At 37.3% G+C, this 15,302-nt stretch overlaps 2 protein-coding genes across 2 annotated transcripts; both read right to left on the bottom strand.

Annotated features, from left to right (window-relative positions):
• Nucleotides 1-101: 101 nt before the first annotated feature.
• Nucleotides 102-5,213, bottom strand: si:ch211-232m10.6 (uncharacterized protein LOC572203 homolog). Its single transcript, XM_043218234.1, has 6 exons — nucleotides 4,264-5,213; nucleotides 2,651-2,851; nucleotides 2,161-2,208; nucleotides 1,920-2,078; nucleotides 1,715-1,826; nucleotides 102-817 (listed from the first exon to the last, which is right to left on the bottom strand). The coding sequence occupies exons 1-6, from the start codon at nucleotides 4,457-4,459 to the stop codon at nucleotides 418-420; spliced, it is 1,116 nt and encodes a 371-aa protein (XP_043074169.1). The 5' UTR covers nucleotides 4,460-5,213; the 3' UTR covers nucleotides 102-417.
• Nucleotides 5,214-6,446: 1,233 nt separating this feature from the next.
• Nucleotides 6,447-14,997, bottom strand: epn1b (epsin 1b). Its single transcript, XM_043218070.1, has 10 exons — nucleotides 14,861-14,997; nucleotides 14,046-14,144; nucleotides 13,519-13,608; nucleotides 12,996-13,151; nucleotides 12,309-12,437; nucleotides 12,109-12,229; nucleotides 10,656-10,822; nucleotides 9,989-10,562; nucleotides 9,509-9,631; nucleotides 6,447-8,842 (listed from the first exon to the last, which is right to left on the bottom strand). The coding sequence occupies exons 3-10, from the start codon at nucleotides 13,585-13,587 to the stop codon at nucleotides 8,676-8,678; spliced, it is 1,506 nt and encodes a 501-aa protein (XP_043074005.1). The 5' UTR covers nucleotides 13,588-13,608; nucleotides 14,046-14,144; nucleotides 14,861-14,997; the 3' UTR covers nucleotides 6,447-8,675.
• Between the last annotated feature and the right edge of the window lie 305 nt (nucleotides 14,998-15,302).

Below are 15,302 nucleotides of genomic sequence, written 5' to 3'. Positions count from 1 at the left end.
CGGTAAAGACTGCGCAGATTGACACAACCTAGAGAGTCAAACTGAAAGCGCAAATGTTCCAAGAACTCATTGAGCTAAAACTCTAAACCTAAATGTGAACATATTTGAAGCAAACATTTTTTTTTTTTTACTGTTATCGTACAAGCAGTAAAAGAAACATGGAGACCTACGTTTCAAATTCACACAAAGGTTCCCACTCTTGCATGTAGGACATGTTTGACATTGAATAATAAAATTACAGTCCAAAATGACTCAGGTCTAGTATGCTGATTACATGAATACAGGGATATTTCAACACCCGCGGAGCATGTAAACTTCATTTTTAAAGGCCTAAGCAAAACATGAATCTAAAGTAGAAAATGATACGCCTGGTCACTGATACTGCTGACGATGAAGGACTTCCTGAAGGTGTTCTCCTCAGCACATCTCATCGTTCCCTTCCCTCTCTAACGCATCCTCCACCTCATCCATTTCTCTGTCACAGTCCTCGCATCCCTCTCTCCCGCACCCCCCCACCAGTACCAGTCCATGAGGACTCTTAGCCCCCACCATACCCCCACCGGACACCTCGTCCCTGGGGCTCCACGTGGTGTCGATGAACGCACCCTTCTGGCATTGCTGAACCAGTCGGCTGACGGAGTAGAGGCTCCCACCGCCGGTGGTGATGACCTCATCATAGGGAGGCGCGTGGTTGGCAGCACGGGCCTCCTCCAGACGGATCCGAGCTCGGTGCTTCATCTCAATCAGAGTTTTGGTGTAAGAGTTCAAGGTGAATACAGCTGCTGCCATGCAACAGCTGAAGGAGATCCACGCCATGCTGTGGAAGAAGCACCAATGTTTCAAATGATTTGACTTAACACCATTAACATCAAAAGTTTTTGCTCTAAGGTTTTTGAAAAAAAAGACTCTTATTTTCACCAAAAACTGCAATCATTTTTAAACAGCGGCACTGTGAAATAGTATTATTATTTACAGTAACAGTTTTATATTTTCATGTGTTGTAAAATGTAATTTATTCCTATAATTTAAAGCTACGTCTTTTTTTTTGTACATTTCTTACTCCAGTCTTCAAATTCACACAAACTAAAATCATTGTAATATTTGATGGTAAGGAAATATATTATTATCAATGCTAATTTATAATATTAATAATATTGTCTTAATATATAATAATAATATTTGATTATTAGAAAGTATAAAAACTGAATTTATTTTAAATTGAAATCTTTTGTATCTATGTAAATATCTTTATGTTTTAATCTATTTCATTTGCCCTGCTGAATAAAAGTATTACACACACACACACACACACACACACACACACTTGCTTTACTATCTGAATGGGGACATTACAAAGACTGTTTTATATATATATATTTTGTATAAAGTTATACATTATCCAACCTTAAGCTACCCCTTAACTTACTGAATTACATTTTTACGATTTGTTTATTTTTATGCAGGTTTCACAAATTAAACACCCTCCTGGGTTTTGGAGATTTTGCTCACTTTTTGGTCCCCAAAATATATTTATAAATAACTAATGATCATAATATAAAATAAATAGTAGGTATAATGTAACTATATTTATATTACGTAGGTAAACACACACACAAATCTTCCTGACCCCAAATTTAATTTTATATATAATTACTCATTGAAAAAAATATTTAATTCTATAATAAAGATGGATTACACAAAGATGGAGACGTACGCAAATGACCAGCCGTAATCCCACGTCTGAGGTCTCCAGTCTTTGGGCCCAATGCTGACAGTCATCTGAAATACTGTTGTATACATCATATGTGCCACCATTCCCATCATACCTGAAACGTAGAAAAGTTATTGCTCTTCCTGTTTGTCTCTCTTACATACTGGTGAAAAACCATATTTTTATCCCAAAGCTCTCAGAAACCCACCAGACAGCACGGTACACATGGCAGCGAAAGCATTGATCTTGAGCGCATACATGTCCTTATTCAGACACAAGAGCAGCAGTTCCACCCACATCAGAAGAAACCCCATCGCCAGAAGGCTGATGTATGCAAATTCTGAGATCACCGAGAGCCACAGAACTCCTACAGGATATGAAACGGAATCATAAACGAGCTATTTCGTGCCGATTTCTTTATCTGTAGCTCATAAACACATCTAGCTCACCTTGCGTTTCTCCAGGTGTCAGTTCAATGAAGCTCCGACATTTCTCACCTGTGAAGAAAAGCAGTCTTCGCCAATTGTTTTTTGTGGAATCCATCTATCATCTTTAAAAACAGTGAGGTACATTATGTAACTGAAGAAACTAGCAGCCACGTTGTGCGAGTTGTGTAAGACTGTCTTGTTGTAGCAGATGTTGAGGACTAGGATGACCCCATGCAGTTGAATAAGTGTTAAGAAAGGCCACAACAGGAAACAGATGTTCAAAGGGACTGAATCAGGACAGTAGTTTCAATAACAGCTTTGACCGCTGGCCATATGACAGTAGTTGCTTTTTATCTTAATTGTGTTTTGTACTAATTTTCTTTGATTTATTGCGATAGTCTCCAGACAAACAGCAGCAAAATAACTGTCAATAAAAGTGAATGTGGAAGTGAAATCATCAGTAAACGCTAACAGATATCAGAAAGAAGTATACTGAAGCATTTCCCCTCACCGGCCCCGTCACTGTGTTTCTCACAGGACAACCAGAAGCCAGTGTGAAAGTAGCGCTGCATGTATTTGTCTTCACCCGTCTCCCAGATGTAGTGAACTGCATTTGCCAGATTTTTGGCTCTCATACGGGCCAGCTCTTCCTTCTGCTTGGGGGACATCGTCACATTGGAGTCTGGTTTCTTGGGGTCTGCTGTTGGGACCTCTGCGGAAAGAAGAACTGAGTGTGAGGAGACTGGAGAACTGAATGAAGTAACGATGAATAAAAAGATTACACCAACCGACTAGAACTGCACAACTGACTCATAGCTGTGTTTTCCAAGATCTCTCGTGTAATTCAGTGCTTACCTAATCTGAAGAAAAACATTTCATTTTGAATCCTTCGTAATGTTCAGATTTAGTGATAATCTCCCTCAGTGTAAAAGGGGTTAAAATGATCTATTAGATTTGTAGAGGTCTGACCTGGCAGATTACACTACAGCGGGTACTGACCTGTAAATCTCTGATCTTTACAGTTTGAAAGTGCAGTAGGTTATTTTCAGGGGATTATGCCCTTTTTTTCTTTTTTTTTTTTGTAGTTTTACCAAAGAACACATCTGTAAACAGGCTGCACTCTTCACACTTCCTACCAAATGTTAGTCAAGCGTGTTATGCAATTAATTTAAAGAAATACTAGTACAGAATGACGTTTGGGTTCGTTACACGTTCTTACAAACGTATCCCGTCAAAGCAAACACAGTGTCATGCTAAAACACCCTGACAGAGTTTTATTCAACACTGTAACCCAATCTTAATAGTATGGAAGCCTTTGACTTTTTTCTCACAATTGCCAGTTTATATTTTGCAATTCTGACTTTTTTCCCCTCCGAATTGGGAGAACTCACAATTTTGAGAAATTAAGTCCGAATTGTGAGAAACGGAAATTCAGATTTTTTTTTTCTCAGAATTTTGTGATACAAACTCACAATTTGCAAGTTTATATCAAACTTTGTATCTAACTTTATATAAATCGCCATTGTGAGTTTATATCTCACAGTTCTGAAACAACTGTAAGAATTATGTAAACTTGCAGTTGTGAGAAAAAAAGTCTTTTTACTAAAACAATTTTTACTTTTTATTCGGGATTCCACACTAGAGCACAATCATTGTGATTCTAAATGAGTGTAAATTACCATTTGTTCAAAAGGAAATTATGGGTTTTGTTAGTAGAATAATAAATGAAATATCCCAATATCACTTTGTTAGCTATTGTGGGCTGTATTTGTTTAATATTTTTATAGTCATTTCTAATGCAATTTGGATTTTCCTTAAAAATGCAACAATGCAGTAGGCTAACATTAGTATTTATATTATATAGTTTTGAATAGTTTTACAGTGCACACTCCTAAAATTAAACGTGCTGTATAGGCATCTCTGTATCCATGGAAACGATCCACTGTACAAAAATCTCTTTATAGTTAAAACATGTTCTTCAGATAATATGTTAATAAAACCGAGAAAAGATATTTTATTTTCACTGAAAGGTTCTTTGGGTAACCAAAAAGGATGGTTCTATGGCCTCGCTGTGAAACCCTCTATTTGTAATCTTTATTTTAAGAGAGTAGTTACACTTCTTACCAGTAGTATAAGGCTGGCTGTTGTTCTGCCCGCAGTTCTTCATTTTGACAGGCGACAGACAGAGAGGTTTGACCACTTTATGTGTCCCCTCGCACCAGTATGAGGTACAGAAGGCCAAAACAGAGAGCGCTAGGGCCAGAGAGGTCAGCGAGAGAGACAGCAAAGACCGATTCCTGCGGGACAAATGCTCCAACATGGTGGACTGATACAGACAGGATCAGATACTGCAGTTAACAAAGAAAAGACAACATTCAGATACTAAGAAACAAGCTATGTTTGCGTATCCATCTACATATGAAAAGAATTAGATGAGGCGAGGGAAAAGCGACATAAATGTGGTCAGTAGTATACGGAAAAGCCAGATTACTAAATCTAGAAGAAATGATTGAAGAGGCAGACCGATGTCAAAATGTCAAAAGTCAGAGAGGAGGAGTTTATGAGCGGGAACAAATAGAAATTGAAGATGCAAAGGCAGAATTAAAGGTCAATGGAGATGACGAGCAGAGGGTTTAAAGGAAATTAGACCGATGTGAGCATGCGAAAACACACTTGCCAGTGCCTTAGGTTTCCATATAAAAATGTCTTGGGTCAAATGCAGAAACGGCTCAGAAGGTGTTAAACATGTTCCCTTTGTCTGCAACCAACAAATGTGGCCAATACGTCCTCAAAGTCAATGGAGACGAGGCTGATGATCACGAATCTTCATCCCAGATGTACGCTCTTCATCCCAGATGTATGCGCAGTCAATCGAGAACGACCTTGTTCTTCTCTTTGATTTTGCCCATCTCTCACCTGGTCTCTTTCTTAGAGAGGTTTAGTCAGATTTTCTGAGAACTCCCTTCTTATTGTACGTCTTAATCACCAACATCCATTTCTTTGTAATCCTTTCTTTGTAATCCTTCATGATCTGTGGGAGAAAGGTACATCTGTCTCTCCTGGTCCGTCCAGAGCCCCCCAGACACCTAAGCAACAAACCATATCATCACAGATTAAGTATCATGAAGTAAATCGAAACGTTGATCTTCGTGCCTGATCTATAAACGTAATAACAATTTAAGCATTAATTATATAAAATATTTTAAACAAACATTTCACATGGATGTTTTGAAATAAGTATGATCGAACAGCATATGGAAATTAGGAAAAAATAACATTTACCATATTTGCTGATACATGTGGTGCACATATGCCGCTTCTATTGATTTTCTATTGTTAAAAAGTAAAACTGCACACACATGAAAGTTGTTAAATGGATATAACATTTCCTAAAAAATATTATATGCACTACTAAAAAATATAAAACAGACAGAAAAAAAGAAATGCTACCCACCTTCAGCCGTAAAGACACTTCACCTCTGTTTCACTTTTATTACCTCACTGTCTCTCGCTGTGCGCTTTCTTTTATTCATTCTCAACCTCTAGCGAATGTTTACGACAAACCCACCCAGATTTCACTTAATCCGCCCAAGTCCATCTGTTCCTTCGATTCTGCCTCTTTCTATACTTCCATTTAAATCTCTTCCTCTCTCTTCGCCTACAACCAGGTTACATTCATCTCCTCCATGTGGGATTGTTGAATTAAACGGTTCTCTTTAGACGTACACGGCGTCGAGTATGCCCAAGCACATGTTATTTGTCCTTTCTGTAATCTTAAGAGCTTTACAGATTACATTGTATTGTCCTGGACTGCACCCAAAACCAAGCAATTTAACTACAGAAGTGCCTAAATGCTGTCTTTGTCATCTGTTAAGGGATACGATAGCTTAATGGTTAAAAGAATATGTGCTGCTAACCCAGTTGTCGCAGGTTCAGTGCCAATAAATGACATCACAACAATGCAGTCTGCATGCAGGAAATTGCTCAGAATAATTTTCTGATAGCTTTTTACCCGAAACTTCAGCAGCGAGCCTTTGCATCTTTGCCTCATACATATACACCACCACTTTCCCTGAATGTAATGATCCCCCTGCTGGTTCAAACACAGTAGTGCAATGGCTCTTCAATAAGCATTCAGAATTATTTTCTGTGGATAACCAACATGCTCTTACAAGTATATAACTGTTAAGCATTGCCTATTTTCAAAGCCACATTTGGGTAAATGCATCTGCTAATTAAACGCAAATATTATACCGAACTTGGAGCATGCCATAACATAAATAATAAAGTCACTAGAATGCAGGATACACTTTTCAATGATCTTGTCACTTTATTCTTGAATTGTGCACTTTCACAGGTAACACCACAGGTTTACCATAGCTGACTAAATAAATAAATAAATATATGTATTCGTAATAAAAAATAAAACTGTAACTGAAGCTATAATTGGGGTTAATATTGAAAAGTACGCTTTCCTCATACATTTTTGATTCTAATTATGTTGATTTTGCTTATCTTCCCATACCTTCTTCATTGACAGAATAGCGGTATAGTAATTCTGACAGAATTACATAAATTCTGTCAGGACAGAAATAAAAATAGATACACAAATAAATAAATAAATAAATAAAAACTACACTAATAAAAATAAATGTCTGATGAAGATGCATCTTAATAAACCATTTTCACCTTTAGATCAGCAAACGTCTCTTCACCAATCTTCTCTTATTTTTAATTTACTGCAGTAAACAATTGACGACAAACATTGTGCATGATCGCCACTTGCTGACTTCAGCCGAATTGTCCACAAAACAGATCCATTCCAAGCCAAACAACATATTCAAACATGTAAAAACAATCAATAATACAAACCAATCAATTAATAAATATGCATGTAAGTAAAAAGCAATGTGGTCGTCAAGTATCAGGACCCTTACATTTTTTATACATCCCATACCTCTTCATATAACATAACTAACTAATGCATTTAAAATGTTTATGACTGGAATGTCTTTTTTCGTATTATTCACTACAAGCCACATTTCGATTTTCCAAAATGCATAATTCTGTGCGTTGAGAAAAATGCTTAAGGAAACTTTTACAGTGATGCAATAGAAAGCAAATAAAACAACATCAACAACAAAAACAAATATATTCAATGTAGGTTAAACAAATTAAATGCCAAAGTGTGTCTCTTATTTGCCGGCTTCCTTGGTTACTCAGATGAGTTTGGGAATAGACATCTGATTGTTCACTCTTTAATGCTAGATGTTCATTCAGGTATGTTATCAAAAAAAATATACACTACTGCTGATATTTTCACATTTTTATGATCAGCAAGGCTGCATTTATTTAATTAAGTCTTAATTAAAAGTCTCTATTAAAAAAAAGCTGTGCTGCTTAATATTTTTGTGAAAAAAAGTCTTTAATGAACACAACAGCATGTATTTTATCAATATTTATTATATATGGAATCGTATGTATCGATGTAAAAGTTTTTACTGTCACTTAATCAATTAAATGGATCCTTGCTGAACTACAGTATAGTACATAAATAACACTGACCCGTTCTTTTGAACAGCAGTGTATATCCAAAATCTGCTCCAGTTTATCTAAAGCCTTTAAGAACGACACCTTTCTGAATTTTAAAACATCATCTGCTTCGATTTCTCAGTCCATCATATCGGAAAGGCCGGGTAAGCATGCTTTTTTCCCCCAAAACATAAAGTATATTGTTTTATATACTTAACAGTATATTGTTGCTCATTAATATTTAAATATTTGCACACACTTATACACACACACACATAATCAACTAGGATTGATGAAGGGGATGGGGAAAGGAGAAGGCTTTGAATTAATGGATGCTGAATGGAGAACTCAAAAAATGCTATTGCCTTTCCCAGCCGCCCCAGTGCCAGTGCTCCAAACCAATGGAGGGCGCTGAAGAACTGGAGCTTGTTGGGTAACCGTTCCTGCGAGTGACATAGGAGATAACTCACCAATAAGAGTGCCTGCAGTGCCGGGTCGTACCATTCTAGGGTTAGCCATGGAAAATCCCATGCTGGACATTGTAAAAGCTGAATGGCTCGTGTTTTGGGTTGGAGATGCCATACGGGCGGCAGGCACCCCAAAGGCTGTGTTTAGAGGGGACGGGCCACTGGAACAGGGTGGCATGGAGTTAAAAGCAAAATAATTTGGGTTCGAAGGCTGTCCTGTTGAACCACTCGCATTGGACACGTTGCCGCCCAATGGCCAGGTCATACCTGCGGCTGGCAAAAGTCCTGGGAAGGATGACAGTTGAAAGTGCCAACAAAAAGGGATGAAGGGTGACGGGGAGGAAGGGAGAAGGGAAGTGGATAGCATATAGAAGCAGGGATAAAGAAGGGTGAGATGGCATCTACATCGACTACGTACAGGTTATGTTCCACATGACTATGAAAACACTGAGTCACAAACACTCAAAAATAAACAGATACTATACAGTCTCTCTCTTTCTCAGTTGCTCTTATTGTCATTGTCTCTCTCTTTCTCTCTCAGCCCTCCTTACCCGGGGCTTTTTGGGTGGGGATGGCATTGAGGGGGGGCTGTTTAGGTTTGGGCTTGACTGACATAAGAGAGTCCAAGTCCACCAAAGAAGCACCATCTCCAAGGAACGACGCCGACTTTTTGGTCTCATCGGCAGATTTCGTAGCAGCGTCACCTATCAATAGAAAAAAAACAATAATTATAAAAAAAGTCTTAAATGAGCCTTATTTGTTTTTTTTATTTTTCATTTAATATTATAGACTTACTTGTTAAGAGTCAGTAAGATTTTTACTGATAATATAAAAATACTTTTATTGAGCAAGAATGTAATAAATTAATTAAAAGTAACAGTAAAGACATTTATAATGTTACAGTTTTTTTTATTTAAAAGAGCTACTTTCTAATCATCAAACTTTTGCAAGGTAGTGTTAATGTTGTTTATTTGTATACATTTTGTTGAACAAAATGAAAGAAGAGAAAAACAAGTTCGTTAAAAGTGATAAAATAAAAAAAGTAAAAAACACTAAAGAAACAAAATTAATTTGGAAGTTAACCGCAACACATATTTGTTTTCTAATTTAGTGATGTGAAATACTCAAATAGGAATTTTAAACATAGAAAGTTCCTGTTTATAAAGTTTAATTTCTCAAACACACTAAGTAAATTAAAACATATGAACATTTAAGACTTAAAGTAAAATCTCAGCAAGATTACAGCTTGAAATTGTGAGAATGCTGGTTTGTAAATCTAATGAGGTTAAGACTAGTTCAAAAATGACCAGAAAAAAATAAAACATGAGACCGCGAGAACAAACAGAAAATAAATCCTGCTCCAATACTACCATTCTCAGAGGAACCCCAAGGATCTGATTTGCCTCCATCACCGAAAGGGTCATCAGTTGTCACAGCATCAGTTGGAGCTGATGGAGCACCCCAGGGGTCATTTGCAGTAGGTGGTGAAGATGCTGGGAATAAGCGATGCAATGATGAGATAGCAAGTGTGAAAATACATTGTTTTGACACACAATAATACCATCTCAAAACACAGTTTTATTTATGCTGTAATTTACATTTACACTGTCGTTCAATCATTGTTGCATAATTTTATGTCTCATGTCTCAATTCCTTTTGTACTCTTTGATTAATAGAAAGTTTAAAAAGGATTATAATTTAAAAAAGTATTTTGTAACAATTTAAATGTTTTTTGTGTCAATTTAAAATCTTTTTAAAAAAATCTTACTGTTCAAACTTCTCAAAATTAATTCTCAGATGTCTGAGACGTCTTGTACCTTCCTGGTTCTTCAGTCCAGTCGCTCTCTTACCTGCTGTGCCCCAAGGGTCATTATCTGCTTTTGAACCATCACCAAATGGATCAGACGTAGCTGCTGACGCTTCTAGCGGCGCCCCCCAGGGGTCAGAGGTCACAGGTGCCGATTCCTGCACACTATCGGCAGGTGCACCCCAAGGATCCGATGTTGCCGCATCAGAGTCTTTAGCCATTTCAGCTGGGGCCCCCCACGGGTCATTTGTCGACGGGGATTTATCTTCTGAAAATCCAGCAGTGTCGCCCCATGGGTCACCGGCAGCAGGTGGAGAGCTTTTCTCCGCATCCATAGATCCTCCCCAAGGATCAGGCGGGGAATCGTTCTTGGCACTGCCAGATTCTCCCCATGGATCATTGGATGCAGGTGCGGATCCGTTTGTCCCATCAGCAGATCCACCCCAAGGATCATTGGATTCCTTCGCCTCATCAGACGGTGCCCCCCACGGGTCGTTGGTAGCTGAGGCCGAATCGTTGGATGCGTCAGATGGGGCGCCCCAGGGGTCTGAACTGGACGTAGGCGCTGCTGTCGCTGCTTTTTCCCAAAGATCTGGCTCTGTGTCACCCTCCTTAGCCTTAATTCACAAATTTCCATTATATTAGCTTGGACAGATAATATGATCTTACTTAATAGTACTCCAATGAAGTAATTGATCAGTCCGTCTCACCCGTCTCTCTGCCTCTTTTCTCTCGGCCTCCAGACGTTTCTGCTCCTCCTTCTTCTTGGCCATAGCAGCGGTCAGGTCAGCCACCGATGGGATGTTGTCTAGGGAGGGTAACCCTGTATACGGCGGGATCTCTGGCTTTTCTTTTTCTGGCCCTGTAGCAGAGGATGCTGAGGAAAAAAAATATACGAATTAAAAAATGAAAAAAATACATTACCGTTGGAAAAAAAAGTCTGCAGTGGGAAATATAGAAAATATATGTCTTATAAAGTATTTAAACATTTCTGATGATACAAAACATTTCTTTTTCCAATAATAACTGTTCTTTTAAACTTTCTATTTTTTTCTTTCCACAAAATATTTAAGGGATGACTTTGCCATCACAGGAATAAATTACATACATGTTGAAATATATTCAAGTAATGCTATTTTTAATCATAATAATTCACATTATTTCTGCTTTTACTGTATTAATAAAAAATAGCAAATAAGGCTTCTTTTGGAAAACATTTGAATTTTTTTTTACTTTGAATGGTAGTCTATATATTTAGAATTTGTATGTTAAAAGATGTAAATGTGTGTAAAACGTAAAAATGACCAAACTCTATATCAGACTTAAAGGGTTTCTAAATTCAAAGGTAAACCCCCCAAAAAGAAATACAACAGGCATTTGTTATGTAAGGAATAATTGACTCCAAGTCGTTGAATTGCACATTATTTTTCTAATAATTCAGCAATATTCTGCTTATAGTAAGGTTATACTATGGCTTGACTGATGATAGCAGACTAACGCAATTAATAATTAAGTTATAAATGTGAGTGTAAGTGTGTGTGTGAGAGAGTGTGTGAATTACTTCCAAATCTCTCAAAAGTGTTTTGCTAAAAGTGAAACTTTCAGCTCCTTTTCTTTAGTAACAGCACCGTTGTTACCTTGTTTGTGAGAAGTCAAATTGTTTCCAAGTTGATGTTATAAAGTCGTCAGAGTAGCGCTAACAACATTAGAGCGCGTGTTTAAGTGTGTGCTTCTCTCAGTGAGAGAGAGCGAGAGGTAGTAGGTGCTTTCTGCATAATAAAACATCATTTTGTGGCAAAACAAGGTAATGATCTGTCATTTTTATCATATCGATTACTATATTTATTTGTCTGGCCAGTGCCGTTGTGGATTTTGTATATTTCGCTGTTGTAAGAGTAGACATGTATCAATCGTTTAAAATAATAGAAATCATTTGGCAAATTGATATGGAACTGAAATTCTCTTCCAGCCAATCAGATTCAAGCATTCAATGGCCCTGTAGTATAATACAGATTATATAACTTGTTTATGGTATACAAGTCATGGTGCTTCTTATGTCCTTTTTAGAGGTTTCCACCTTTTGCCATATTTATATATATATATATATATATATATATATATATATATATTTTTTTTTTTTTTTTTTTTTTTCCTTCAGCTTACCATTGGGAGCCTTTGTCAGCTTGTCTTTTGTCTTCATGGCAAAATCTCTCTCCTCTTTCCTCTTTTCCTCATCCTCGATCAGCACCAACACTATCTTAGCCTTTTCTCTCACATTCACCCCCTACAATGTGTAAATAGATCAGTGACAATCTGCCATTATTAATGTAACGAGTGCAGTAGAATATAGTATTTTGCAGTACCTGGTCCTTTCCATCTTTGTCTGTGAAGCGGTATTCTGCCAAGGGTTTGATAATGTGCATATTCTCCACACTTTGCTGGGGGATACGGTCTGAGCCCGTTTTCAACAGATATTCAAGAAGAGTTAAAGACTGTGGAGGGAAAAAAAAGAGAAAATATGATCTGTCGGGTGTTTTTTTGACAAGCCTTAACACATGAAAGCTTAGCATCAGTAGTTTTAATGTTTTTGGGAGAAGTCTCGTTTAAAAACAAAACCAAAGCAAAACCAGTAATAGTAGTACTGCACTTTAAATACTAACATTAAAAAAATTATAATTCAAGGTTGTTACCACTCATGTGAAGTGCCACCAGCAAACGTGACTAAATATAAAGCATAACTCAATCTCTCTCTCTCTCTCTCTCCCAGTAAAACAACAAAAGCCAAAAGTAAACAATAGAGGAAAAAACATGGCAGTGAAACTGAATGGAAAATCCTGCCTGCGGCAAACAAACACTGCAGCGGCAGCAAGAACGGTCCTGCTCACAGAAAAAAAGCCAGCCACTGATCAGGTAACGTGATCGGCCGCGTAATAGAGTCACAAAAACGATCACTTGCTATAAATATTCAATAAGTCTGAGCAGGCAAGCAAGCACAGAATCTGGTTCCGTAAACCTGCAGACACTTCTCTTTAGTTCTCTCCTTCACTCACCTTGTACACGTGCCTCCAGTTCTTGTCATCACCGAGACGCTTCCAGAGCATGGCCAAAATCTCGTTACAGGCCACCACATTATAGGTTAGATCCGAGATGTCGGACATCTGGGAGCTCGACGGCCCCCAGGGGTCATTAGAAGTCGCTTCTCGAACCTACATAACATATCCTACATGTAAAGGTTGCATAATAGAAAGACTCTATATACAGTGAATACACTATACTCTTCTTTTTATTGGTCAGAGGTTTAAAAATGTATGTAATATTTATTTACAGTGAATTTCGCAAATTTAATGCGCAAACAAAACATGGGGTCACGTTCATGGGACCACAATAAAGCATGCAACTGTAAAAAAAATTGTATTGTTCCATACTGTTTTATATACTATATTTAAAAACATAAGAGGCAGAATATGACTGAATAAATATAAGTTTAAGTGACAAAATTACTGCAGTAGTGTCACCTTGAATAAGGCTGAGACTGAGAATAAACTGTGCAATAAAAAAGCAAGCGATACTCACCTTGACCTCTGCCTCGGAGAAATTCTGAACAAGATTTTTCAATTGTCGTCGCAGCATTGAGTGAGTCATGATGCCGGTTTTGTCCTAGACCTTTTTAAGAAAGTCATTTTTGAACAATGTGTAAAATCATGCTAAAATAGGATGTGATCATAAAATAAACTTCTTTTATATCACAGTTATTGTTTGATAACTTTGATAATTAGGAAAAAGTCTTATTAGTCAATTTATAATAAAAGACTTTTCAGAGGAGTCTTATTTCAGGATAGCTATACTACTGACATTTATTAACATTTGAATTAGTTTTTAAGAGTTTTCATTTGAATTTTAGTTAGTTTTAGTAATTTTGTGTTAAATTAAAAACAATGCAAACGACAAAAATATATTTAAATATTTCATTTCAAAAACTGGTTGTTGTTTTTTTTTTGTTTATTAGTTAACTATAATAACTGGTCAGATTTCATACACTTGCTATTACAAATATATAAAATGAAAAGGATATACCATGTAATTTATTTTGCTCTACTTACCTGCTAAATAAAGGATGTAGGAATGGCTGTTGACTGAGTTTCTCAAATCGCTGACAGGCACTTCAGTCCATGAGCTTTTCCCTATAGTACCTTTATGGCCTATAGATCATAAACATGAGGAGAAAGCCTGTAATATGGTGCTGTTTTAAAGTAAGAGTTCACCCAAAAATTCTAATAACGTTGTAGAAAAAAAAAGAATTTACATTTTATGTTATTCTCTGGTATTTACAAGTTTTAGTAATTTGTAATAGCTAACGCATATAGGTTTTTTTTGTTGGTAAAAGTAATATCAACGGCCAACAACAGCCTTTTCAAATAGCATCATCCTGCCAACAATTTAATTTTATGCTATTTTCAGCACAAATCCAGCCTGTGCTGTGAATATTTGCCAAATGCTCTGTGGTCCAAATGCTGATTTATTTATTTAGCAGTAGGGCAGATAGACGTCTTACCAATGCTGCAGACACCAGACACCTCTCAGGTGATGTGTGCTTGAAAGCATCATCTGATGTCAATCACTATAATAAATATGAAATTACGGCGCTAGTGCGCTGTCATATACAATAAACTGCGATACTGTCGCATCATACAGATCTGATCGTGCCCTGACTGTAATCTGACACCTGCACAAGCTGATTCTGGTTTGGTGAATGAAGAGCCATCGCCTTAAAAACAGGAGGATAATAATAATGCATGATCATATACTGCGCCCTAGCAAAAGGTTTACGTAGAGCATCGCTTCTTACGTCGGCTCGAGGACAAAGATTCTGACTGATGTATACAAATACACGCAAATATATTTTTTATATACCAACCTTTTGGGAGAATGAACGGGAGAGACGACGGGAGGCTTTTCCAGAGCCTAGCGGAAATTTCCGCTTCCGTTTACGGCTACCTGTCAAAAAACGAACACGGCCCAAGCCTCCTAATAAATATTCATGAGATGGGAGGTGCGGCTTGTAATGCGTGGAACGCAGTAATCCGCTGTGTAAGTGAATATTTATGAGTGGGCGTGGCTTTGCGGTTTACGTTGGAACCCACGGGGTAAACAAACCTGCGTTTTTTCTTTCTTTTCGCATTAAAGCCATTAGATCGTAAAAAGAGACAACGAACGACCGATATACACATTATTAAATTAAAGGGTTCGTCAAATCTTCTACTTGGTCTATTGAAATTCCAAGGGGACACTAACAGGCGATGACAAATCCGCTAATCCCAATATCATGTTTGCTAACGCACGGAGCCTGGTTTCCATAA

This window comes from Puntigrus tetrazona, chromosome 19 (assembly GCF_018831695.1).
Source record: "Puntigrus tetrazona isolate hp1 chromosome 19, ASM1883169v1, whole genome shotgun sequence".
Classification (NCBI taxonomy): Eukaryota; Metazoa; Chordata; class Actinopteri; order Cypriniformes; family Cyprinidae; genus Puntigrus; species Puntigrus tetrazona.
The sequence above is the reverse complement of the archived record's forward strand: the minus strand, read 5'-3'. Positions and strand labels throughout refer to the sequence as shown.